Source organism: Ranitomeya imitator, chromosome 5 (genome assembly GCF_032444005.1).
Source record: "Ranitomeya imitator isolate aRanImi1 chromosome 5, aRanImi1.pri, whole genome shotgun sequence".
Lineage (NCBI taxonomy): Eukaryota > Metazoa > Chordata > Amphibia > Anura > Dendrobatidae > Ranitomeya > Ranitomeya imitator.
In genome coordinates, this window is record NC_091286.1 from 279791899 (window position 1) to 279818762 (window position 26864).

General features: G+C 44.1%; 1 protein-coding gene across 1 annotated transcript in view; it reads left to right on the forward strand.

Moving 5' to 3' along the window:
* Positions 1-26864, forward strand: part of SLC35F1 (solute carrier family 35 member F1) — a 692218-nt gene that overhangs the window by 663609 nt on the left and 1745 nt on the right. The window contains exon 7 of the mRNA XM_069767980.1: positions 949-1103. Within this exon, the coding sequence (XP_069624081.1) occupies positions 949-1103 (155 nt within the window). The remainder of the gene's footprint in view (positions 1-948; positions 1104-26864) is intronic.

Sequence of the window (26864 nt, forward strand, 5' to 3'; positions counted from 1 at the left end):
GGACCTACACCAGCAGATGACATGGCTTTCCAAATCGTCACTGATTGAGGAAACTTCACACTAGATCTCAAGCAGCTTGGATTCTATGCCTCTCCAATCTTCCTCCAGACTCTGGGCCACGATTTCCAAATGAAATGCAAAATTTACTTTCATCTGAAAACATCACCTTGGACCACTGAACAACAGTCCAGTTCTTTTTCTCCTCAGCCCAGGTAAGACGCTTCTGGCGTTGTCTATTGGTCATGAGTGGCTTGACACAAGGAATGTGACACTTGTAGCCCATGTCCTGGAAACATCTGTGTGTGGTGGCTCTTGAAGCAATGACTCCAGCAGGAGTCTACTCCTTGTGAATCTCCCCAAATTTTTGAATGGCCCTTTCTTAATAATCCGTTCAAGGCTGCGGTTATCCCGGTTGCTTGTGCACCTTTTTCTACCACATGTTTTCCTTCCATTCAACTTTCCATTAATATGCTTTGATAAAGCACTCTGTGAACAGCCAGCTTCTTTAGCAATTAACTTTTGTGGCTTACCCTCCTTGTGGAGTGTGTCAATGACTGCAATCTCTCAAGTCAGCAGTCTTTCCCATGATTGTGGAACCTACTGAAACAAACTAAGGGACTTTTACAAATGCTTAGGAAGCCTTTGCAGGTGTTTATTTAAGAATTATTCTAATTTATTGAGATAATGACTTTTGGGTTTTCATTGACTGTAAGCCATAATCATCAACATTAACAGAAAAAACACTTGAAATAGATCACTCTGTTTGTAATGACTCTATATAATGAGTTTCACTTTTTGTATTGAAGAGCTGACATAAATTAACTTTTGGATGATATTCTAATTTATGAGAAGCACCTGTATGTCCATTTTAATGCATCTGCAGAGACGTCTTTAACTATGAACAAATAGGCAGCAGAGTTTTTGCTAATTGTAATGTTTGTCTCATAGGACTGTTGTACGTGGGATTCACTGCCTGCATGTTTGGCCTGTACAGCTTCCTCCCTGTGGTTATAAAAAAAACTAGTGCCACTGCGATAAACCTCTCCACGTTAACAGCAGAACTCTACACCTTTTTCTGTGGTCTTTTCTTGTTTCACTACAAGGTGAGTCTAAATTTTATGAAAGAAAGGCATTCCATATATTAATTATAATAGGTAGATAGATAGATAGATAGATAGATAGATAGATAGATAGATAGATAGATAGATAGATAGATGAGGCATGAAATAGCGTACGCAACTTGTTGAAAGAGAATAACTAGAAATAAATAGATCTAAATTGCTAGGTAGTAATCCGGTTACATTTTAATTTACCTATTTCAGTAAGTGAGTTAATGATATTCTTACAGCAGAAGTGAAAATGTATGACCTATAAAAATCAGAAAAATTGTGAAAATGCCACCTCATACTATATGCTAGTAACTTTTGTCTTTGAACCCTGAGCATCATGACAAATGATTCTGTATGCTTCTCACATTCAAGGAAGAATGCAAAGTATAATCTTTTCCTTTTGTATTGTTAAAATATTCCAGACAGCAGGGCTTTTACAGTAACTCTTTCTTGTAGGTGAATTTCATTTAATACTTATCCCATAAGAGGCAAACTATATGAGGTTATTCTGTTACATCAATGTATAGTTTCCTATTTTTGCTTGGTAGGGCTTACGATGACACGTTAAAGGTCATTTATGAACTACAAAATTATTCGGATGACAATAGATGTATTTATGGCTCTGTGCCTATTTTTATCCTCGTTCTGTAATATATCAGCTATGTTCAAAGTGTATTACACAATTTTCCCTTGAGTTGTGGACAAATTATTGGGAATTTGATCTCTTAACTTTTCTTTGACATAATGATGAGTATATAATTACTTATGTGATCACACTGAGCTACTTCTCACGGTCAGGCCGTGAGTCAAGGAAGTCAACTCAATGAGTCTGAACTCAAAAGCCAGGAGGGTACATCATAAATCGAGGGGAGAGACAAAGTCAGGTCTCAGTCCGGGGTCAGAATTCCAAGAATGTAGCAGATCAAGGTGCTAGGCAAATGGATTTTCAAAGGCAAATTCAAGGTTGGGCAACAAACATCAGAATAAAGGAACTCATCAAACACAAATCAAACACACCACTTGAGCTAAGCTACAAATGGCAATGTTATAATCATTGCCAGCCAGCTAACTAGCCAGATAATCACCCAGAACAGGCGACACCTGGAGGAAACCCCACTGGCCTGGCCACAATGGACAGTAAAGTTGTCATTCACAATACGGACAGCTCAGCACGCCCCTGCCTTAGATTGGGCGGTTAAGCTGTCACTTACAATCTTGACAGCTCAGCGCGCCTCTAATCCTATAGGGCTACTGAGCTGTCACTCACACTGACCTTACGACACTGTGAGTGTTGTAATCGTGACAGCTAATATCTTTATTTTATGTAACTTTTTGGAACTTTAATCTATGTCTGCTTGGGCATCTATTTTCTATTGTTCCACTTCATCTACAATAACAAATACATATGCAATTGGTATTGATTACAAAACTTCCTACTACTTTTATACAAAGTGGCATGTAAAAGTTTGGTCACCCATGGTCAAAATTACTGTTATTGTGAACAGTTAAGCAAGTTGAAGGTGAAATGATCTAAAAAAGATAACACATTTCCTTTGCATTTTAGGCAAAGCAATATATATATATATATATGTATATATATATATATATATACAGTAGAGACCAAAAGTTTGGACGCAGCTTCTCATTTAAAGATTTTTCCGTAGTTTCATGACTATGAAAATTGTACATTCACACTGAAGGCATCAGAACTATGAATTAACACATGTGGAATTATATACTTAACAAAAGAGTGTGAAACAACTGAAAATATATCTTATATTCTAGGTTCTTCAAAGTAGCCACCCTTTGCTTTGATGACTGCTTTGCACACTCTTGGCATTCCCTTGATGAGCTTCAAGAGGTAGTCACCAAAAATGGTCTTCCAACAATCTTGAAGGAGTTCCCAGAGATGCTTAGCACTTGTTGGCCTTTTGCCTTCACTCTGCGGTCCAGCTCACCCCAAACCATCTCAATTGGGTTCAGGTCTGGTGACTGTGGGGGGCAGGTCATCTGGCATAGCACCCCATCACTCTTCTTCTTGGTCAAATAGCCCTTACACAGCCTGGAGGTGTGTTTGGGGTCATTATCCTGTGGAAAAATAAATGATGGTCCAACTAAACGCAAACCAAATGGAATAGCATGCTGCTGCAAAATGCTGTGGTCGCCATTTAAAGATTTTTCTGTATTTTCATGACTATGAAAATTGTACATTCACACTGAAGGCATCAAAACTATGAATTAACACATGTGGAATTATATACTTAACAAAAAAGTGTGAAACAACTGAAATTATGTCTTATATTCTAGGTTCTTCAAAGTAGCCACCTTTTGCTTTGATGACTGCTTTGCACACTCTTGGCATTCTCTTGATGAGCTTCAAGAGGTAGTCACCGGGATTGGTTTTCACTTCACAGGTGTGCCCTGTCAGATTTAATAAGTGGGATTTCTTGCCTTATAAATGGGGTTGGGACCATCAGTTGTCTTGTGCAGAAATCTGGTGGATACACAGCTGATAGTCCTACTGAATAGACTGCTAGAATTTGTATTATGGCAAGAAAAAAGCAGCTAAGTAAAGAAAAACGAGTGGCCATCATTACTTTAAGAAATGAAGGTCGGTCAGTCAGAGAAATTGGGCAAACTTTAAAAGTGCAGTGGCAAAAACCATCAAGTGCTACAAAGACACTGGCTCACATGAGGACCGCCCCAGGAAAGGAAGACCAAGAGTCACCTCTGCTTCTGAGGATAAGTTTATCGGAGTCACCAGCCTCAGAAATTGCAGGTTAACAGCAGCTCAGATTAGAAACTAGGTCAATGCCACATAGAGTTCTAGCAGCAGACACATCTCTACAACAACTGTTAAGAGGAGACTTTGTGCAGCAGGCCTTCATGGTAAAATAGCTGCTAGGAAACAACCGCTAAGGACAGGCAACAAGCAGAAGAGACTTGTTTGGGCTAAAGAACACAAGGAATGGACATTAGACCAGTGGAAATCTGTGCTTTGGTCTGATGAGTCCAAATTTGAGATCTTTGGTTCCAACCACCGTTTCTTTGTGCGACGCAGAAAAGGTGAACGGATGGACTCTACATGCCTGGTTCCCACCGTGAAGCATGGAGGAGGAGCTATGATGGTGTGGGGGTGCTTTGTTGGTGACACTGTTGGGGATTTATTCAAATTTGCAGGCATACTGAACCAGCATGGCTACCACAGCATCTTGAAAATACAGAAAAATCTTTCAATGAAAAGGTGTGTCCAAACTTTTGGTCTGTACTGTATATATATATATATATATATATATATATATATATATATATACTAGATGGTGGCCCGATTCTAACGCATCAAGTATTCTAGAGTATGCATGTCCACGTAAATGCCCAGCCACGTAGTATATTGCCCAGCGACGTAGTATATTGCCCAGCCCACGTAATATATTGCCCAGCGACGTAGTATATTGCCCAGTGACGTAGTATATTGCCCAGTCACGTAGTATATTGCCCAGCCACGTAGTATATTGCCCAATTACGTAGTATATTGCCCAGCCACGTAGTATATTGCCCAGTTACATAGTATATTGCCCAGTCACGTAGTATATTGCCCAGTCACGTAGTATATTGCCCAGCCACATAGTATATTGCCCAGCCTCATAGTATTATTGCCCAGTGACGTAGTATATTGCCCAGCCACGTAGTATATTGCCCAGTGATGTAGTATATTGCCCAGTTACGTAGTATACAGCACAGAGCCACATAGTATATTGGACAGCGACGTAGTATACAGCACAGAGCCACATAGTATATTGCCCAGTGACGTATATTGCCCAGTGACGTAGTATACAGCACAGAGCCACGTAGTATATTACCCAGCCACGTATGTCACATGTTAAAAAATCTACTATATAAAGCTGAATGTGTGTATGTGTGTTTGTGTGTGTATGTGTGTGTGTATGTCCGGGATTGGCATCTGCACCGTCGCAGCTACAGCCACAAAATTTTGCACAGTCACACGTTTGGACCCCGAGAGCGTCATAGGCTATATTGTGAGGCAAAATTTTAACCCCGCGCGTTCCAATTCACCAAACAATTTTGCCCCTATCTACATAATGGGGAAAAAAGTGAAAGGAAAAGTGTTGGAAGCGTCGCAGCTACAGCAACAAAATTTTGCACAGTCACACGTCTGGACCCTGAGAGCGTCATAGGCTACGTTGTGAGGTGAAATTTTAACCCCGCGCTTTCCAATTCACCAAACAATTTTGCCCCTATCTACATAATGGGGAAAAAAGTGAAAGGAAAAGTGTTGGAGGCGTCCCAGCTACAGAAACAAAATTTTGCACAGTCACACGTCTGGACCCTGAGAGCGTCATAGGCTATGTTGTGAGGTGAAATTTTAACTCCGCACTTTCCAATTCACCAAACTATTTTTCCCCTATCTACATAATGGGGAAAGGTGAAAGGAAAAGTGTTGGAGGCAAATTGACAGCTGCCAGATGTTAATAAGGGGGACTTAAAGAATGAGAGCGATGGCGCAAAAGAGTATATACCGATCAGTTGCTAAGGTGGGGCCCCGACATGAGATACTCACCACACATGGGGATATGAACACACACACAAAATGCGCCACACACTACCACGTGCTTGAACACATATACCACCCTCAGCACACATTTCACCACACATACACCAACCTCGCCACATACAAGTCGAAACACAAAAGTCGCCGCTCAAAACTCGCCACGTGCAAAACTCGCCACATGCAAAAACTAGGCTCACGCAAAACTTGCCACAAGTGCAAAACTCACCTCATGGGAAACTCGCCACACGCAAAACTTGCACACGCGGAAAAATTGCCACATGCACAAAATTTGCAACACATGCAAAAGTTGCCTCACACAAAACGTGCACATACTCAAAAGGCACCAGACATAAAACTCACCACGCGCAAAACTCGCCATGCGCAAAACTTGCTGCACACAACTTGCTACACTAACCTGTTACATGCAACTCGACACACAAAAAGTTGCTACACGCATGTTGCCACACAAAACTCATCTCACAAAAGTCGCTACATGCATGTCGCCACACACAACTTAACACACACAACTTGACAAACGAAACTCGCCCTATAACACACACAAGTCTGGTATTAGCCTTCAAAAATAAAAATCTGATTAATAAGCAGACAAACTACAAGAGCAACAAATGTACCATATAGGAAATACAGCAGCTGTCAGTCACATGACCTGTCTATTATGTGTATGTGTGAGCTAATATATACTGCCAGGGGAAGGGCTTCCTGTTGGCTGGGGATTTATCAGGCTGCCAATTTATCTTACAAATACTGAGGTAAAAATACTGAGCAAATAACGTGTTAACGAGGTCTAATACAGGAGATCACACAGGTATATACTATATACAGGGGAGATGACACACAGATATATACTGTATACAGGAGAGATAACACACAGGTATATACTATATAGAGGAGGAGATGACATACAGGTACATACTATATACAGGAGGAGATGACATACAGGTATATACTAAATACAGGAGGAGATGACACACAGGTATATACTATATACAGGAGCAGATTACCTACAGGTATATACTATATACAGGAGGAGATGACACACAGATATATACTATATACAGGGGAGATGACACACAGGTATATACTATATACAGGAGGAGATGACATACAGGTATATACTATATATAGAAGGAGATGACATACAGGTATATACTATATATTGGAGGAGATGACATACAGGTATATACTATATATAGGAGGAGATGACATACAGGTATATACTATATATAGGAGGAGATGACATACAGGTATATACTATATATAGGAGGAGATGACACACAGCAGGTATATACTATATACAGGGGAGATGACATAGAGGTATATACTATATACAGGAGATGACATACAGGTGTATACTATACATAAGGGAGATGACAAACATGTATATACTGAGGTGAAAATGAGAGGTGTGAGGTGAAAATGAAAAGGTGTGAGTGCAAAATGAGAGGAGTGAGGGAAAATAGTGTAGTGATCGGAAAATGACAGATGTGAGGTCGAAATGACAAGTGTTAGGGGGGAATGAGAGGAGTGAGGGAGAAAATGAGAGGTGTGAGGGAGAAAATGAGAGATGTGAGGGGGAAAATTAAAGATGTGATTGGGAAAATGAGAGGCGTGATGGGAAAATAAGAGAAGTGACGTGCTATAACTAACCACAGATATTTACTATGCCCAGGCAACGCCGGGCTCTTCAGCTAGTAAAAAATAAACATACTTACCTAACGATCCGAGGGCCCCTTGTAGTTTAACATACTCACCATTCTGGTCGCTGCTCCTCAGCGTTCCGTCTCTCCGCCTCCTGGGATCCAACGGCGCTGTGCTGATGGGCGCGCGGCTGCCGCCATCTTCCGTTGCCAGGATGTATTGCGAAATTACTCAGATGACTTAGCGGACAAAGGAGGGTGAGTATAGCAGGTTTTTTGTTTTTTTTTTTACTATTTTTAACATTACTTTTTTTTACTATTGATGCCGCATAGGCAGCATCAATAGTAAAAGGTTGGGGACACACAGGGTTAATAGCGGCGGTACTGGAGTGCGTTACCCGTGGCATAACGCGGTCCATTACTGCCGGCATTAACCCTGTGTTAGCGGTGACCAGAGAGGGAGTATGGAGCAGGCGCCGGGGACAGTGACTGCGCGGAGCATGGAGCGGAGCGCCGGGGACAATGCGGGGAGCATGGAGCGGAGCGCCGGGGACACTGCAGGGAGTATGGAGCGGAGCGCCGGGGACACTGCGGGGAGCATGGAGCAGGGCCCCGGGGACACTGCGGGGAGCATGGAGCGGAGCGCCGGGGACACTGCGGGAAGCATGGAGCAGAGCGCCGGGGACACTGCGGGGAGCATGGAGCGTAGCACCGGGGACACTGCGGGGAGCATGGAGCAGAGCGTCGGGGACACTGACAGCGTGGAGTATGGAGTGGATCGCCGGGGACACTGACTGCAGGGAGTAAGGAGCGGCCATTTTCTTCCGGACTGTGCCCGTCGCTGATTGGTCGCGGCAGCCATGACAGGCAGCTGGCGAGACCAATCAGCGAATGAATAACCGTGACAGAAGGACAGACGGAAGTGACCCTTAGACAATTATATAGTAGATATATATATATATATATATACACTGCTCAAAAAAATAAAGGGGACACTGAAACAACAGAATATAAACCCAAGTAAATCAAACTTCTGTGAAATCTAACTGACCACTTAGGAAGCAACACTGTTTGACAATCAATTTCACATGCTGTTGTGCAAATGAAATAGACAAAGGATGGAAATTATTGGCAATTATCAAGACATACTCAATAAAGGAGTGATTCTGCAGGTGGGGACCACAGACCACATCTCAGTACCAATGCTTTCTGGCTGATGTTTTGGTCACTTTTGAATGTTGGTTGTGCTTTCACACTCATGGTAGCATGAGACGGACTCTACAACCCACACAAGTCACAAGTGGCTCAGGTAGTGCAGCTCATCCAGGATGGCACATCAATGTGTGCTGTGGCAAGAAGGTTTGCTGTGTCTGTTAGCGTAGTGTCCAGAGGCTGGAGGCGCTACCAGGAGACAGGCCAGAACACCAGGAGAGGTGGAGGGGGTGGTAGAAGGGCAACAACCGAGCAGCAGGACCGCTACCTCAGCCTTTGTGCAAGGACTAACAGGAGGAGCACTGCCAGAGCCCTAAAAAATGACCTCCAGCAGGCCACAAATGTGCATGTGTCTGCACAAATGGTTAGAAACAGACTCCATGAGGATGGTCTGAGTGCCCGTGGAGAGCGATCTGCTGCCTGCAACATCTTTCAGCATGACTGGTTTGGCAGTGGGTCAGTAATGGTGTGGGGTGGCATTTCTTTGGAGGGCCTGCACAGCCCTCCATGTGCTGGCCAGAGGTATCCTGACTGTCATTGGTTACCGAGATGAGATCCTCAGACCCCTTGTGAGACCATATGCTGGTGCTGTTGGTCCTGGGTTCCTCCTAATGCAGGACAATACCAGACCTTATGTGGCTGGAGTGTGTCAGCAGTTCCTGCAAGATGAAGGCATTGAAGCTATGGACTGGCCCGCCTGTTCCCCAGACCTGAATCCGATTGAACACATCTACAACATCATGTCTCGCACCATCCACCAACGTCACGTTGCACCACAGACTGTCCAGGAGATGGCGGATGCTTTAGTCCATGTCTGGGAGGAGATCCCTCAGGATAACATCCACCGCCTCATCAGGACAATGCCCAGGCATTGTAGGGAGGTCATACAGGCACGTGAAGGCCACACACACTACTGAGCATCATTTTCCCTGTCTTGAGGCATTTCCACTGAAGTCAGATCAGCCTGCAATTTGATTTTCCACTTTGATTTTGAGCATCATTCCAACTCCAGATCTTCATGGTATATTAGTTGTGATTATACATTCATAATTTTTAGGTTTTATTGTTCTCAACACATTCCATTAGGTAATGAATAAAGATTTGCAGCCGGAATATTTCATTCAGTGATATCTAGGATGTGGGATTTTAGTGTTCCCTTTTGTTTTTTTGAGCAGTATATATATTTTTACATATTTCACATTTTAAAAATTACAAAAAAGAAAACATGTCCAAGGATGCAAATGTTTGAGTATCCTTGGAGATTTGTGTGCTTAGCCAACTTTGACCAAGGTTTCAGACCCTAGTTAGCATGTTAGGATTCAAGCTTGTTCACTGTTCATTAGGAAAGGCCAAGTGATGCACATTTCACAGCTTCATAAAAACCCAACCTCCTCTAATCTTGAGCCCAAAAACTGCAGACCTGGGTTCTTCTAAAGGTACCGTTACACTTAACGACCTGGCCGTGATCATTGATAAGTCGTTGTGTGGTCGCTGGGGAGCTGTCACACAGACAGCTCTCCCAGCGACCAACGATCAGGGGAAAGACTTCGGCATCATTGAAACTGTCTTCAACGATGCCGAAGTCCCCGGGTAACCAGGGTAAATATCGGGTTACTAAGCGCAGGGCCGCACCGCTGTGCTCTGCTTTACGGCCGGCCGGCGCTGACATAGTCAGTGCGGGAAGCTAACACCGGGGACGTGACAGACAATGGAATGTGAGAATGTACTGGTTTTTTTTAACTTTTACAATGGTAACCAGGGTAAATATCGGGTTACTAAGCGCGGCCCTGCGCTTAGTAACCCGATATTTACCCTGGTTACCAGTGAACACATCGCTGGATCGGCGTCACACACGCCGATTCAGCGATGACAGCGGGTGATCAGCGACCAAAAAAAGGTCCTGATCACTCCCAGCGATCAACGATCTCCCAGCAGGGGCCTGATCGTTGGTCACTGTCACGCTTAACGATTTCGTTAACGATATCGTTGCTACGTCACAAAATGCAATGATATCGTTAACGAAATTGTTATGTGTGAAGGTACCTTAAGCAGCTTCCTAGCACTCTGAAAATAAAAATGGTGGAAGCCCACAAAGCAGGAAAAAGCTATAAAATGTAGCAAAGCATTTTCAAGTTGCCTTTTCCTCAGTTTGAAATGTAATTAAGAAATGGCAGTTAAAAGGAACAGTGGAGGTCAAGATAAGGTCTGTAAAACCAAGCAAAATTTCAGTGACAGCTGCTTGTAGGATTGCTATAGTGGCAAATCAGAAGTCCTGCTTGACTACAAAAGACCTTCAGAAAGACTTAGCAGACTCTGGAGTTGTGGTTAGGGTTGAGCGAAACGGATCGTTCATTTTCAAAAGTCGCCGACTTTTGGCAAAGTCGGGTTTCATGAAACCCGACCCGATCCCTGTGTGGGGTCGGCCATGCGGTACGCGACTTTCGCGCCAAAGTCGCGTTTCGTATGACGTGCTTGGCGCCATTTTTTTCAGCCAATGAAGGGGCGTGGGCAGAGTGATGACATAGGCGTCCACGCCCCTAAGACCTATCGCCATGTTGTCGCTTGTGCGCTGTAGCGACTTGCAATGTGTAACACCAGCTTTTCAGTTCAGGGACGGACGGAGGAGAGAGAGAGAGAGAGAGAGAGAGAGGGGGAGAGAGAGAGAGAGAGAGAGAGAGAAAAAAAAAAAAAAAATCCCATTGGCTTTGCATTGGGTTTCGTGTTTCGGTCGATCCTCGACTTTTCGCCATAATCGGCCGATTTCACTCGACTCGACTTTTGAGATAGTCGGGTTTCGCGAAACCCGGCTCGACCCTAAAAAAGTCAAGGTCGCTCAACCCTAGTTGTGGTACATTGTTCTACTGGTCAGAGACACCAGGACAAATATGGCTTTCATGGAAGAATTTCTCATAATGAACTCACTGAGCTCAGTGATGCACAGTGATCTCACTGAGGTCAGCGCAGTCACCGCTAGTCAGGGCCGGTTTTAGACAAAGTGGGGCCCTAGGCAAAAATTTAAAGTGGGGGCCCCAAATGATAACATTGCACTGTGGCCCCCATATTTGGTCTGCCACTATTAGCTGTATGCAGGGTCACTGCTGGCACTTTGAAAAGCAGCTTTTGGCCATGTTCATAGGCAGAATTTATGCAGCTTTTTCTTCAGCAAATAATAAGTTTACAGCAGTTTACAACACAAGCAAAAACTGAGATTTTCAGAAATCTCCTGCACACCCTTTTATTTTCCGTTGACTGAATTTCACAACTGCATCTCTCCAGACCTCAGCATGTCAATTTAACTTGCGCAGACGCGAGTTTCCGCAAGAGAAATCTCACCCCTGCAAGGTATAGGACGCAGGGATTCCACACGGTTCAATGAACACATGCGGAATCACCTGTGTTCAAAACATGGCAGCACTTTGGACGCAGCACATGTCCGCTGCATCCAAAGGGCTGCCATTTCCAGATCCTCTGCACATACCCTAAAAAAAGGGTGTTTTGAAAGCAGTGTTTTTACTGCCAAGAGAGCAGGCTTTGGCTGCAAAAAAAAAATGCACCAAAAACGCTGATTCCTATACACACCTGTACTATATATGTGTATGGTTTATCCTTATTGTTTCACGTGGGCATTCATTTATTTCTATATAATAAATGCCCTGATTCAGCAGACAATATTCCTGTCTTGTGTCATCCAGACAGTAGTGACAGGACATCACCCTATCAGATTACAAGCAATGATTTAGGGTACCGTCACACTATACGATTTACCTACGATCACGACCAGCGATACGACCTGGCCGTGATCGTAGGTAAATCGTAGTGTGGTCGCTGGGGAGCTGTCACACAGACAGCTCTCCAGCGACCAACGATGCCGAGGTCCCCGGGTAACCAGGGTAAACATCGGGTTACTAAGCGCAGGGCCGCGCTTAGTAACCCGATGTTTACCCTGGTTACCAGCGTAAAAAAAAACAAACAGCACATACTTACATTCCGGTGTCCGTCAGGTCCCTTGCCGTCTGCTTCCCGCACTGTGACTGCCGGCCGTAAAGTGAAAGCACAGCACAGCTCTGACGTCACCGCTCTGCTCTGCTTTCACTTTACGGCCGGCAGTCACAGTGCGGGAAGCAGACTGCAAGGGACCTGACGGACACCGGAATGTAAGTATGTGCTGTTTGTTTTTCTTTACATTTACGCTGGTAACCAGGGTAAACATCGGGTTACAAGCGAACGCATCGCTGGATCGCATCGCTAGATCGGTGTCACACACACCGATCTAGCGATGACAGCGGGAGATCCAGCGACGAAACAAAGTTCCAAACGATCTGCTACGACGTACGATTCTCAGCAGGATCCCTGATCGCTGCTGCGTGTCAGACACAGCGATATCGTAACGATATCGCTGGAACGTCACGAATCGTACTGTCGTAGCGATCGAAATGGCAGTGTGTGACGGTACCCTTAGTGTCTGGTCAGAGCCCATGCTGATCCCCCACTGTATGTGACTATGAAACCTGATCCTACAGCAATCAGCACAGAGCTCAGGGACCAAATGAGTAAATCACTGCACTGAGGGGGTCTCAAGGGAGGTTTGGGAGACACGTTCTGAGACTGCTGCTTCACTGCTGTACACCCTCTCGGCACTTCATACAGGGGCTGCAGAGGCAGGGGGCCCCCTTTCTAGGTGGGGGCCCCAGGCGACTGCCTGGTCTGCCTGTGCCAAACGCCCGCCCTGCCGCTAGTCACTGAGGCTGTGCTCACAGCAGTTCATTCTCCAGTGGTTTTCAGCCTGGACAGTCGCATCTTGGTACCGTCCAGTTTGAAAACTATCGCAGACATGGATTACGGTGTGAGAGAAAACGTCAGACAGGTGAGGAAAAGGGTTGTTGTTATGTATTTACTTTTTACAGAAGACAATGGGTTCAATGGAATGGACATTAGGTAAGTATTTTTGTTGTTTATTTTTTTCTGCTTTTTTACAGGAGACTTCAACGGAATGGGTGTTAGATAACTGTGTTTGTTATTTTTAAATGTAAAAATGTGCTTTTTATTTCAAATAAAGGACTTTATTCTGTCTGTGTTTATTTACAATATAACTATAAGATTACTAATGGATAGGCATCGTGCAGACGCCTCTCAATTAATAACCCATGGGTTTGATGTCACCGGACAATGCAAAGCTGACATCAACCCTACAAATAATAATCGCACTTGCCACTGCCACAGGGCTTGTGGGAAGAGCCGGGCAAAGCATCACAATTGATACATCTAATAGATGCGCCTTTTCTAGGGTGGCTGGGGGCTGCTATTCTTAGGCCCCTTACCAGCTTGAGAATACCAGCCTCCAGCTGTATGCTTTAGGTTGGCTGGTTGTCAACAATGAGAGGGAACCCATGCCATTTTTTAAAATTATTTAAATAATTTAAAAAATGGCGTGGGGAACAATCTACTCTTGATAACCAGCCTTGTTAAAGCTGACAGCTGTGGGTTGTAAACTACAGCTGTCAGTTTTGCTCGCCTGGATATCAAAAATACAGTTATTAGTGACAGCAGATGTAGGCTAATGGGAGTAGTAGTCCCATCAGCCGATGCATGTGACAAAAGGTAAACTTTTTAACTTCGGTCACAGCTGAGGGCTCAGGTTGTCATCTGACAGCATGGGAACTACAGCTCTCTGACCGGCTGTAAAATTATGCACATGACAGCATGGCAAATACTGGATGTTTGGGCCCCCACATGGGGTCTGGGTTTAGGATCTGGTACCCGAACCAAATGTTTTTATAGCTGTTCAGCCAAACGCGCTGGACCCGAACATCCAGTGTTTGCCATGCTGTCATGTCCACCCATTATTAGTCCTGATTTATCCCATTTTGTGACCTCAGCCTGAATTGTGACCATCTGGCTTGCTTTCTAATTTTGTTCCTCTTAGCATTGATCTCACGTGGAGTTCCTTTTGCCTTCAGCATGCACCACCGAACAACAGCTCACTCCATGGCCCTAGTCTAGGGGTCCCTGATAAGTCCAGGTCCCTGTATAAATGTTAAAGGGTGAGGGCTACCACAGACGGTGAGATGCGGAAAACAAAGTAGCTAGCACCAAGCCTGTTCATGGTAGCCATCTTTAGAGCTGCCAGGTGATCACAATGAATGCATTCATTTCAATCATCCTATTACCATGTCAAGGGAGAGGCAAGTAAATAAAAATATTCCAGTGCCTAAACTAGGGCACAAATCCAAATGTATGGAGAAATGACCCCCAAAAAAGTAATTACCAGAACACCGGGTAGGTGTCCTAACATTTGTTTCACAACAGCTTCCTCAGCATCCCCAACACCCCCTCAAGAATTTAACATTAAATGTGTGTTTTGTTCCATGGTCTGAGGTTTATCTAGTGTTCTGTTATTACTGCGCTTTTCGTTGGTAATTTTTCGTTGGTAATTAGTTCAAACATTTTACATCTGGGACCTGGTGTGGGCTAGGTAATGAACTATTTTATTCACCTGCCTCTCCCTTTTCCTGGTGGCAGGATAATTTATTTTTCATGAATTTTGTGTTGGGTATTTTGCCATATTTGATTTACTTTTCACTTTGTTGTATAGCATGTGATCAACACTGCAATTAGTTATACTCTTTTTGCTAATTCATATAACCAGCAGTTTGGGGTACAGGGCCAGACTTTTTTGCTTGGGTCAGAAGTCATATATTTTTATTCTATACAATAAAAAAAAGACTATATGCTTATTATAGAAACACTATTGTGCTTGCATGAAAAGTTTTTGTTTGTAAACAACCAAATATTTGTTTTGCTTTTGCAGCAGCTTCTTGATGTTGCTGACATTTTAAACTTTGAATAATAAACTTAATTCAGTTGCTATATGTCGTACATTTTATAACATTGTCATATAATGTCCAAAGTTAAAGAACCACTCGCATCAAAATTTTTATCTCAATGTATTATATTACATTGAAATCATCAAATTATTTATCAATATCTCCTTACAATTGCTCATTTTACCATTTTACTAAGCTAATTCTTCTCTTTTCTCTACCGGAAGTATCTTGTCCCTTCATTTATCATTCACCCCTCCACCTCCTGACCCAGCTGCTCCCTCCCCAGCTTATGCCCAGAACTTATGCGGTGACTCATCACTCATACAGGGAAAATTGACCTCCTGCTTCTACATAGAGCTTAGAAGGATTCAACTAGTCAGCTTTTTAATTATGTGATGTCATAGACCTTATGGAAAACAGAAGAATTATCCGGGTTGAAAGGCAAAATGAGCAATTGTAAGTACACAGTGCTGTATAATATGATGACTGCAATATATTAAGAGGATAAAAATGTTGACAGGAGCGCTTCTTTAACTTTGTACATTACACAGCTACCCAGAAGAAGGGCTGACTTTCCTGAATAACAGTAAAATAGGCCTCATAGCTAAGCTCGTACAATGTTCCCAGATGGAAGGCTTCATTAGTCTCGTGGTAGCATGAGGGCAGGCTGAGGTATAAAAACACAACCGATGTATGTTCTCTTAGCACTGCTGCCACAAACAAAAGAGAGGAGCAAAGCCTTTCATGCACAACACGCTAGAATAAAAGGAGTCTTTATTTCACCCTAATTTCACAAAGAAAAGATAGAAAAATGTTCAGCAGGAGTCACAACTCCGGTCAGCTAAAATGAAGTTTAACAAGCTTTTGATTAAGAAAGCTCCTTTGTGACAAATTAATTCTCATACTATAATAACTAGAAGGAATGTTTAGTGCGCTAGTTTGTGGAGAGCTAGACTGATTACAAAAGACCACTGTATATGGTAGCAATTATAAAAAAAACTAGATGGTGGCCCGATTCTAATGCATCGGGTATTCTAGAATATGCATGTCCACGTAGTATATTGCACAGCCCACGTAGTATATTGCCCAACCACGTAGTATATTGTCCTGCTACGTAGTATATTGCCAAACCACGTAGTATATTGCCCAGCCACGTAGTATATTGCCCAGCCACGTTGTATATTGCCCAGCCACGTTGTATATTGCCCAGTCACGTAGTATATTGCCCAGCCATGTTGTATATTGCCCAGCCACATAGTATATTGCCCAGCCACGTAGTATATTGCCCAGCCACGTAGTATATTGCCCAGCCACGTTGTATATTGCCCAGCCACGTTGTATATTGCCCAGTCACGTACTATATTGCCCAGTGACGTAGTATATTGCCCAGCCACAAAACTAGATGCTGGCCCGATTCTAACGCATCGGGTATTCTAGAATATGCATGTCCACGTAGTATATTGCCCAGCCACGTAGTATATTGCCCAGCCACGTTGTATATTGCCCAGCCACATAGTATATTGCCCAGTCACGTACTATATTGCCCAGTGACGTAGTATATTGCCCAGCCACATAGTATATTGCCCAGCCACGTAGCATATTGCCCAGCCACATAGTATATTGCCCAGTCACGTAGTATATTGCCCAGCCATGTAGTATATTGCCCAACCACGTAATATATTGCCCAGCCACGTAGTATATTGCACAGCAACGTAGTATACAGCACAGAGCCACGTAGTATACAGCATAGACACGTAGTATACTGCCCAGTCACATAGTATATTGTCCAGCCACGTAGTATATTGTTCAGCCATGTATGTAACAGGTTAAAAAGACTTAAAATAAAAAATAAACATATACTAACCTTCCGAGTGCCCCTTGTAGTCCTGGCACCTGTGTGCGGTGCACGCGTCAGCTTCCGGTCCCAGGGTTGGTATGAGCGCAGGACCTGTGATGACGTCGCGGTCACATGACCGTGATGTCATGGCAGGTCCTTCTCGCATAGCATCCTTGCCACCGAAACCTGCCGCTTGCACTGCCGAGGAGAGGGCGCGATGTCGGAGGGTGAGAATAACGGGTTTTTTATATTATTATTACTTGTAACATTAGATATTTTTACTATTGATGCTGCATACGCAGCATCAATAGTAAAAAGTTGGTCACACAGGGTTAATAGCTGCGTTAATGGAGTGCGTTACACCGCGGCATAACGGGGTCCATTAACGCTGGCATTAACCCTGTGTGAGGGCTGACTGGAGGGGAGTATGGAGTGGGCACTGACTGCGGGGAGGAAGGAGCGGCCATTTTGCCGCCAGACTGTGCCCGTCACTGATTGGTCGTGGCAATGGTCGTGCTCGGTGTTTGGTGTCTAAGGACTCGTAATTACCTAGAGAATCATAATGGCAGATCAGTTTTAGAATTTAGTGAACCTAGTAAAAAATCCAAACCAAAATAAGTGTGGGATTGCACTTTTTTTTGCAATTTCACTGCAACTGGAATTTTTTTCCCATTTCCTAGTACACAACATGGCAAAAACCAATGATATACCAATGATACAGTGGCTTTGGTGTCCTCCCACAACTTTACAAAATCGTTGAAGAGGACATCTGCCGCAGTGACATCAGAAGGAACTGTCACCGGGAGGGGAACCTCGGGTTGCCGACCGAACGCAATATAGAAAGGAGATTCTCCTGAGGCATCACCAACGTGATTGTTATACGAGAACTCAGCCGAGGGAAGCAATTTCACTTAGTCATTATGGTGGGCATTGACGAAGTGTCACAGGTAATTGCCCAGGACCTGGTTGACATGCTCCACTTGCCCATTTGACTGGGGGTGATAGGCCGATGAGAAATCCAAGATGATATCCAGATGTTTACAGAGAGCTCTCCAGAATCTGGATGTGAATTGCGAACCTCGATCGGACACAATGTGAAGAGGAAAGCCAGTTCAGGAACGGACAGAATAGCAGACAACGGGGTAAAGTGCGCCATTTTCGAGAAGCGATCCATGACTACCCAGATGATGGTGCAACCCTTGGATACTGGCAAATCCATAATGAAGTCCATAGCTATGTGCTGTGTTGTGAATTCTGTGGCGGAGCTCCCTCCTGTGGTCACAAGTGGTACTTCGGCTGATTCTCTCTGGGAGCTTCCGTTTGTGGAGGAAACTGGTACTGCTGCTTCTGAGTTTCCTTCCTCAGGTGATCTGGTGAGGTCATTAGGTGCTTCTCTACTTAACCCCACCTAATGCTTTGATTCATGCTTCCTGTCAATGTTCCAGTGTTGGACTTGTGTTTCTCTGGATCATTCCTGTGGCCTGCTGCTCTGCATAGCTAAGTGCTTCTTTGCTATTTGTTGCTATTTTTTCTGTCCAGCTTGTCTATTTGTTTTGCTGGAAGCTCTGGGACGCAAAGGGTGTACCTCCGTGCCGTTAGTTCGGTACGGAGGGTCTTTTTGCCCCTTTGCGTGGTTTTCTTTAGGGTTTTGTGTAGACCGCAAAGTTATCTTTCCTATCCTCGTTCTGTCTAGAATATCGGGCCTCACTTTGCTGAATCTATTTCATCCCTACGTTTGTCTTTTCATCTTACTCACAGTCATTATATGTGGGGGGCTGCCTTTTTCTTTGGGGTATTTCTCTGAGGCAAGGTAGGCTTATTTTTTCTATCTTCAGGCTAGTTAGTTTCTCAGGCTGTGCCGAGTTGCATAGGTAGCGTTAGGCGCAATCCACGGCTGCCTCTAGTTGTGTTTGGAGAGGATCAGGGATTGCGGTCTGCAGAGTTCCCACGTCTCAGAGCTCGTTCTATTATTTTGGGTTATTGTCAGATCACTGTATGTGCTCTGACCTCCATGTCCATTGTGATACTGAATTGCCTCGCATAACAGTGCTGCCATGGACCAGATGGTACGGGTAATGACAGGAGAGAACGTGCAGGAAGTCATCTGGGGACTTTATTGCGGGCACAAATTGGACAAGCAGCCACATAAGCATAGATCTCTCTCCTCATGGACAGCCACCAGTAGTGGCAAGAAATCAACTGTAGAGTCTTCCTTTGTCCCGTGTGACCAGCCACCTTAGATGAATGGCCCCAAGACAAAACTAGCTCCTTCTCAGATTCAGCCACAAGGGTCTTCCCTGGAGGAATTCATCACAGACTGACTGGAGCGACAGTGACCATCTTAGACAGTTCAATGATAAATTGAGGATCATACTCTTGATTCTCGGACAGAAAAGAGCGAGAGAGGGCATCTGCTCTGACGTTCTTGTCACCGGACCTGAAATGTAAAAGAAAGTAAAAGCGGGCAAAAAATAAAGACCATCTAGCTTGGTGTGGATTAAGTCTCTGGGCAGACTGGAGAAATGGAGAAACGCCAGGTTCTTATGGTCCATCTAGATGACCACAGGATAGACTGCACGCTCCAGAAGTTAATGCCATTCCTCCAGATCCATCTTAATGGCGAGTAACTCTCAGTCCCCAATAGAGTAGTTATGCTCAGGAGCGGAGAAGGCATTACAAAAGAAACCACAGGACACACGGCGACCCGAGGAGGCCTTGTGGATGAGCACAGCTCCAGCCCCTAATGAGGATGCATCCACCTCTAGGAAGAACTGTTTGTTCAAATCCGGGTGCTGCAGAATGGGAGCAGTGGAAAAGGACCGTTTAATAGAGCGGAAGACCTCTTAAGCCTCGGAAGACCAGTTCTTCGGATCGGCTCCCTTTCGGGTCATAGCAGAGATAGGAGTGGTCAGCATGGAGAAGGGAGGAATGAATTGCCGATAGTAATTAGCAAAGCCAAGGAATCGCTGAATTGCTTTGATGCCCATGGGCAGCGGCCATTTAAGGATGGAAGAAACTTTCTCAGGATCCAACCTGTGTCCGGTATCCGAAATAATGTAACCCAAGAAGGAAAGAGAGGACTGTTCAAAAATGCATTTTTCATACTTGGCATAGTGGGGATTCTCCCTAAGACGCTGAAGAACCTGCCAAACTACTCATCTGTGGGAGGCCAGATCCGAGGAAAATGCTAGAATATCGTCTAGATACACGACTACACAGGAATAAAGCAATTCTCGGAAAATGTCGTTGACTAATTCTTGAAAAACTGCCAGGGCATTACTGAGACCAAACGGCATCACTCGGTATTCATAATGTCCATCCCTGGTGTTAAAAGCCGTCTTCCATTCGTATCCCCGGCAAATGCGGATTAGGTTGTAGGCGCCTCTTAAGTCTAATTTGGTGAAGATACTGGCACCTCTTAATCAGTCTAACAATTCAGGAATCAATTAGATATGAGTGCAGCAGGCAGGATCTGCAGTTGAGTGCAGCAGGCAGAATCTGCATTAGAGTGCAGCAAGCAGGGTCTGCAGTTGAGTGCAGCGGGGACTGGTATGCAACCTTACACAACTTAGACTGCGAAGCAGGAAGGTTGCTCAGGACCTCATCATTGGGGAGGAAGCAATATCTACATAATGTCCCACAGCTATTGGCTGGGGAGGAAATAGCAAGTACACTCACTGGCCCTTTAAGAGGGTGGAAGCGCACGCGCGCATGCCCTAAGGACATGGCTAGAGGAACGGCTGGAAGCATGCAGAGCATGGGGTAGGGAAGAACTGTCTGCAGCATGGGTGAGTGAAGAGACACGCCGAAGACTCTGCCTGTCAGACCAGGGATCCGGCATGGTGCTAACAGACGCACTGTGATGTACCTTATCGAGGATAGGCGTGAGATTTGTTGTAAGGCACATGGTGTAGCATGCCACATTTCAGACCATCAGCTTGTGTCTCTTATTTAATTAGACGCCGCTGATTACAACCGACCACTCATCAAGATTGGGACAGGTAGTTGATGAATCAAGGGGGATAGTTTTACCATGCGCTTTTTGGTTGTGTACCTTATCCAATGTACAGGGCCGGCATTTGGGGCAGTCAAACAAGGCAGATGCCTAGGGCCCCCACCCACAAAGAGGGCCCCCTGCATCTGCAGTCCTTTATGAAGTGCACAGAGGGTGTACAGCATTACTTACAGTGAATAATGCTGTGCATCCTATGTAGTTCCGGAGAGTCTCTCTCCTTCTCCCCGTCTCTCGCCCTCTCCCCCTCCTCCGTCTCTCTCCCTTTTCCCCATTAGTGTCGGGTTAGGCTTCTTTCACACTTCCGTCGGCAGTGTCCCGTCTAAATGCGTTGGGAAGACGTGCCGACGGATGTCAAGCAAATAGTGTTAAAACGGAGGCAACGCATCCAGTGTTATGACAGATGCGTCGCCTGAGGTTTTCCGGGGTAGATATGGGAATTGGTATTCCGGGGACGAGAGAGAGAGAAAATATTTTTTGCTGCCTTGAAAATCCTTCTGGGCATGCTCAGAGGGAAAAGACGTGATACGTCGCTGGATTCCTGTGTGTGACGGTCAGCAATGGATCCTGCGTCCATAGGCTTCCATTATAGCCGACGACGGACAGCGCAGGACCCGTTGCTGACCGATTTTCCGACGTGCAGAAAAAACATTCCTCTGAACGTTTTCTCTCCACAACGGACCGCTATTTTCCGACGGATCCAGTGCACGACGGATGAAACGGATGGCCATCCGTCGCTAATATAAGTCTATGGGAAAATGCAGGATCCTGCTAATTTTTTTTGCAGGATCCTGCATTTTCAAAAATTGACGGATTTCGACGTGAGACAAAAGACGGAAGTGTGAAAGAGGCCTTAGAAGCTGAAAGTGAGGGGAAGTCTCACAGCACAGCAGAGGTCAGATGCTGGAGCAAGAAGATGTCTGCAGCCTTGTCTGTGTCCCTTCCTCTTCATCATGGCTGCTCCTAAACCACTGTCCTGGGATCTGCACAAGTGAATCAGCAGGACCTGGTAAGTATATACAGTTGTGGCCAAAAGTATTCACACCTGCAATTCTGTCAGATAATACTCAGTTTCTTCCTGAAAATGATTGCAATCACAAATTCTTTGGTATTATTATCTTCATTTAATTTGTCTTAAATGAAAAAATACAAAAGAGAATGAAGCAAAAAGCAAAACATTGATCATTTCACACAAAACTCCAAAAATGGACCAGACAAAAATATTGGCACCCTCAGCCTAATACTTGGTTGCACAACCTTTAGCCAAAATAACTGCATCCAGTAACCATCAATGAGTTTCTTACAATGCTCTGCTGGAATTTTAGACCATTCTTCTTTGGCAAACTGCTCCAGATCCCTGATATTTGAAGGGTGCCTTCTCCAAACTGCCATTTTTAGATCTCTCCGCAGGTGTTCTATGGGATTCAGGTCTGGACTCATTGCTGGCCACCTTAGAAGTCTCCAGTGCTTTCTCTCAAACCATTTTCTAATGCTTTTTGAAGTGTGTTTTGGGTCATTGTCCTGCTGGAAGATCAATGACCTCTGAGGGAGACCCAGCTTTCTCACACTGGGCCCTATATTATGCTGCAAAATTTGTTGGTAGGCTTCAGACTTCATAATGCCATGCATACGGTCAAGCAGTCCAGTGCCAGAGGCAGCAAAGCAACCCCAAAACATCAGGGAACCTCCGCCATGTTTGACTGTAGGGACTGTCTTCTTTTCTTTGAATGCCTCTTTTTTTCTCTTATAACCTCTATGTTGTTGCCTTTGCCCAAAAAGCTCTACTTCGGTCTCATCTGACCAGAGAACATTCTTCCAAAACGTTTTAGGCTTTTTCAGTTAAGTTTTGGCAAACTCCAGCCTGGCTTTTTTATGTCTCGGGGTAAGAAGAGGGGTCTTCCTGGGTCTCATACCATACAGTCCCTTTTCATTCAGACGCCGACGGATAGTACGGGTTGACACTGTTGTACCCTCGGACTGCAAGGCAGCCTTGAACTTGTTTGGATGTTAGTCGAGGTTCTTTACCCAACATCCGCACAATCTTGCGTTGAAATCTCTTGTCAATTTTTCTTTTCCGTCCACATCTAGGGAGGTTAGCCACAGTGCCATGGGCTTTAAACGTCTTGATGACACTGCGCACGGTAGACACAGGAACATTCAGGTCTTTGGAGATGGACTTGTAGCCTTGAGATTGCTCATGCTTCCTCACAATTTGGTTTCTCAAGTCCTCAGATAGTTCTTTGGTCTTCTTTCTTTTCTCCATGCTCAATGTGGTACACACAAGGACACGGGACAGAGGTTGAGTCAACTTTAATCCATGTCAACTGGCTGCAAGTGTGATTTAGTTATTGCCAACACCTGTTAGGTGCCACAGGTAAGTTACAGGTGCTGTTAATTACACAAATTAGAGAAGCATCACATGATTTTTCGAACAGTGGCAATACTTTTGTCCACCCCCTTTTTTATGTTTGGTGTGGAATTATATCCAATTTGGCTTTAGGACAATTCTTTTTGTGTTTTTTCATTTAAGACAAATTAAATGAAGATAATAATACCAAAGAATTTCTGTTTGCAATCATTTTCAGGAAGAAACCGAGTATTATCTGACAGAATTGCAGGGGTGTCAATACTTTTGGCCACAACTGTGTATATATATATATATATATATACAGCTCTGGCAAAAATTAAGAGACCGCCACATCAAAACCCTGTCATGGGCAGCCCAATCTCCAGATTTGAATCCCACTGAAAACCCCTGAAATGTAATCAAGAGGATGATGGATAGTCACAAGCCATCAAACAAGGAAGAGCTGCTTAAATTTTTGAACCAGGAGCAGTTTGAAAGACTGGTGGAATACATGCCAAGGCGCATGAAAGCTGTGATTAAAAATCATGGTTATTCTACAAAATATTGATTTCTGAACCCTTCTTGAGTTAAAACATTAGCATTGTATGAGGTCTGAAAGCACTGGGGTTTTTTGTAATTTTGACCATTTCTCCTTTTCCAAAAAAAAAAAAAAATACAAAAATTTATTGCTTGGAAATTCAGAGACATGTTGTCAGTAGTTTATTGAAGAAATGAAAAAGTTAAATTTTATTCTAAAATATACCTATGAAGAGAAAAATCAGACAAACTGAAAATTTTGCAGCAGTCTCTTAATTTCTGTGTGTATACATGTGCAGTATACAGTGTGTGTCTGTATGTGTATATACAGTAGTATGATTGTGTAAATCTGTGGTGCGTGTGTATATATACAGTATATATATATATATATATGCATGCACATACAGTATATAGTATGTGTGTGTCTGTGTATATTTATTATGTATACTGCATATGTGCAGTATATTGTGTAAATATATTTATAAACTGTATATGTATGTGAGCATACTGTATATACTGTATATAAACTGAATGTTTCTGTGCATATATACTTTATATATGTGTTTGTATGATTGCTTATATATCTGTGGTGCGTGTGTGGTGTTGTTGGAATATTTCAGGATTGGGGGCCCCACTTTGAATGTTGCACAGGGCCCCAATTTGTCTAATACCAGCCCTGCCAATATAACACAATGAAGCCTTCCGTATCACCTGTATAAGGTGCACAGCCAAACAACACATTTGTAAAACTTAGACAATTTCCCCCAAAATATGCAATTTTAATGGATGCGTTATAGTGATGAGTTAGCGCGCTCGGATCTCGTGTTATTCAAACATGCTCAGGTGTTATCCGAGTATCTCGGGTGTGCTCGATTAGTATGTTCAACTTTGTTAGGCAATCCAGAGTACAGATCAATGGTGTTAGGACTGGCGGAACGCACCAAGTTTAAGATGTAATGGTATTAGGTACGTTCGCAGTCCGAGGTCCACCGTGCAGGTGAAAACCCTGCTGCTAGTAGAGACGGACGATATGGCGGTACAATATGAATACACACATGAGTTAACTTCACCCTGTGTGAAGGAAGCGAACCCTGTTGCGTCACAGGGCCGCAGTACCGCACCAAGAGCGCAAGCAAGGAGTCTCAGAACTCAATCCAAAGACTCAGGATTTGAGTTCATAAAGACCTCATGCGCTCGACACCGCTACTGGGGTGTCAGAGAGACAGAAATAATGTTACTTAAGAAGCACGAGAGTGCGTGCGGTGCCGCACTGGCGGATGCCACTAACCACCCAGGCTTGGGTCAGGAAAGCGCAGAGAAAGCGCACGGCGCCGCACTGGCGGTCACAGCAATTAGACGCTGAAATGTGTGTAACGTGCAGATAGCTAAGTCGGGCGCTAGATAGCAATCATCCACCTTCCGCGAGCATTCATACAAAAGGGAGGGGATTTTAAAGAACGACTTTCACTCACAACACATACACGTTTACTAAAGTCAATACTAGCGCATGGCCGTGCGGCCATGCGAGCCTTAAATAGTTGTAGCACGTTTAGGACCTTCAGAGAAGGACCAATGGAGTTGCTGCAGTACCTGAGCATGTGACCCCAGATCTCCACTGAGAGATCTTGCCCGGGGCATGCTCAGAGTGCAAAGCAGGACTTAGTCCTAGCACCTACAAGGACATTCCAAGATGGACCAATGACCTAGCTGCAGTATCTGATCATGTGCCCCTCGATCTCCACTGAGAGATCTTACTCTGGGCATGCTCAGAACGTGAAAAGCAGGACTTAGTCCCAGAAGCGTCTGCTTGCCGCTGCCCAGCACTGACTTCAATGGCAGAAGCAGGAAATGCAGCAGTAACTCTTAGCACAGAGTCAGACTGAGCGAGACGCTGGGATCGACATCTCCGCTGAGCAGGTTCCACTGCGGCCGGAGAAGAATGGCAGACCGCAGTGGAGATGGTCCGAGATTCCCCCTGTGCAGAGGCAGGAACTCGACCCCTAACAAATTGTTCACAGTACTCCCATAGAGGGCAGAGAACTATACTGTGGAACCATGTATACGGAGACCACATTCAAATACAATAAGTCACGTACTCATGATAGAAGAATACGGGAATTACCCAGTCACTCCGCGATGCGCGTTTTGCCTCTTGCTTTTACAAGGGGATGTGTAACTGTGGTGAGAAACCTTTTACCTTTACAAATACTCGGTTATAGATCTTTATCAAAAATCCCAGAAATGTATTAATTATCCAACAAACAATGTTTTAGTCACATTACATTTGTTCACATATTTTTCAGTTGCTAGTTCCACATTCATAAAAGAATTTTAGGCCTTATGTACTTAGCAGAGGGGATTTAATAGGGAGCAGGCTTTGTTCTAAAGAGCTGTAGGCACTGAGTTGCTGCGTGATACAGCACGATATTACAGATAGATGCATTACTGTACCTTAGACATAATATGGTATCCAATGAGCATTTTTATGATGAAATCAAAAACATAAGAAAGTACAGAATGATCGCAAACACTTTTATATAATATTATAGCCTCATACTATACTTCACTGCTAAAAGAAAGTCTTTCAAATGTGTAGAACAGGGTTTTTAAAAAAATTACAAATTGTCTCTTCAGAGAGGAAGAGGACTAGAACTCTAGTGCCACCTATTGGAAGTTTAACATGTCACTCTCCGCAAGGAGAAACTATACTTCTTGGATCCTAAAACAAATTACAGAAATTTCTGGAACAAAAATACCT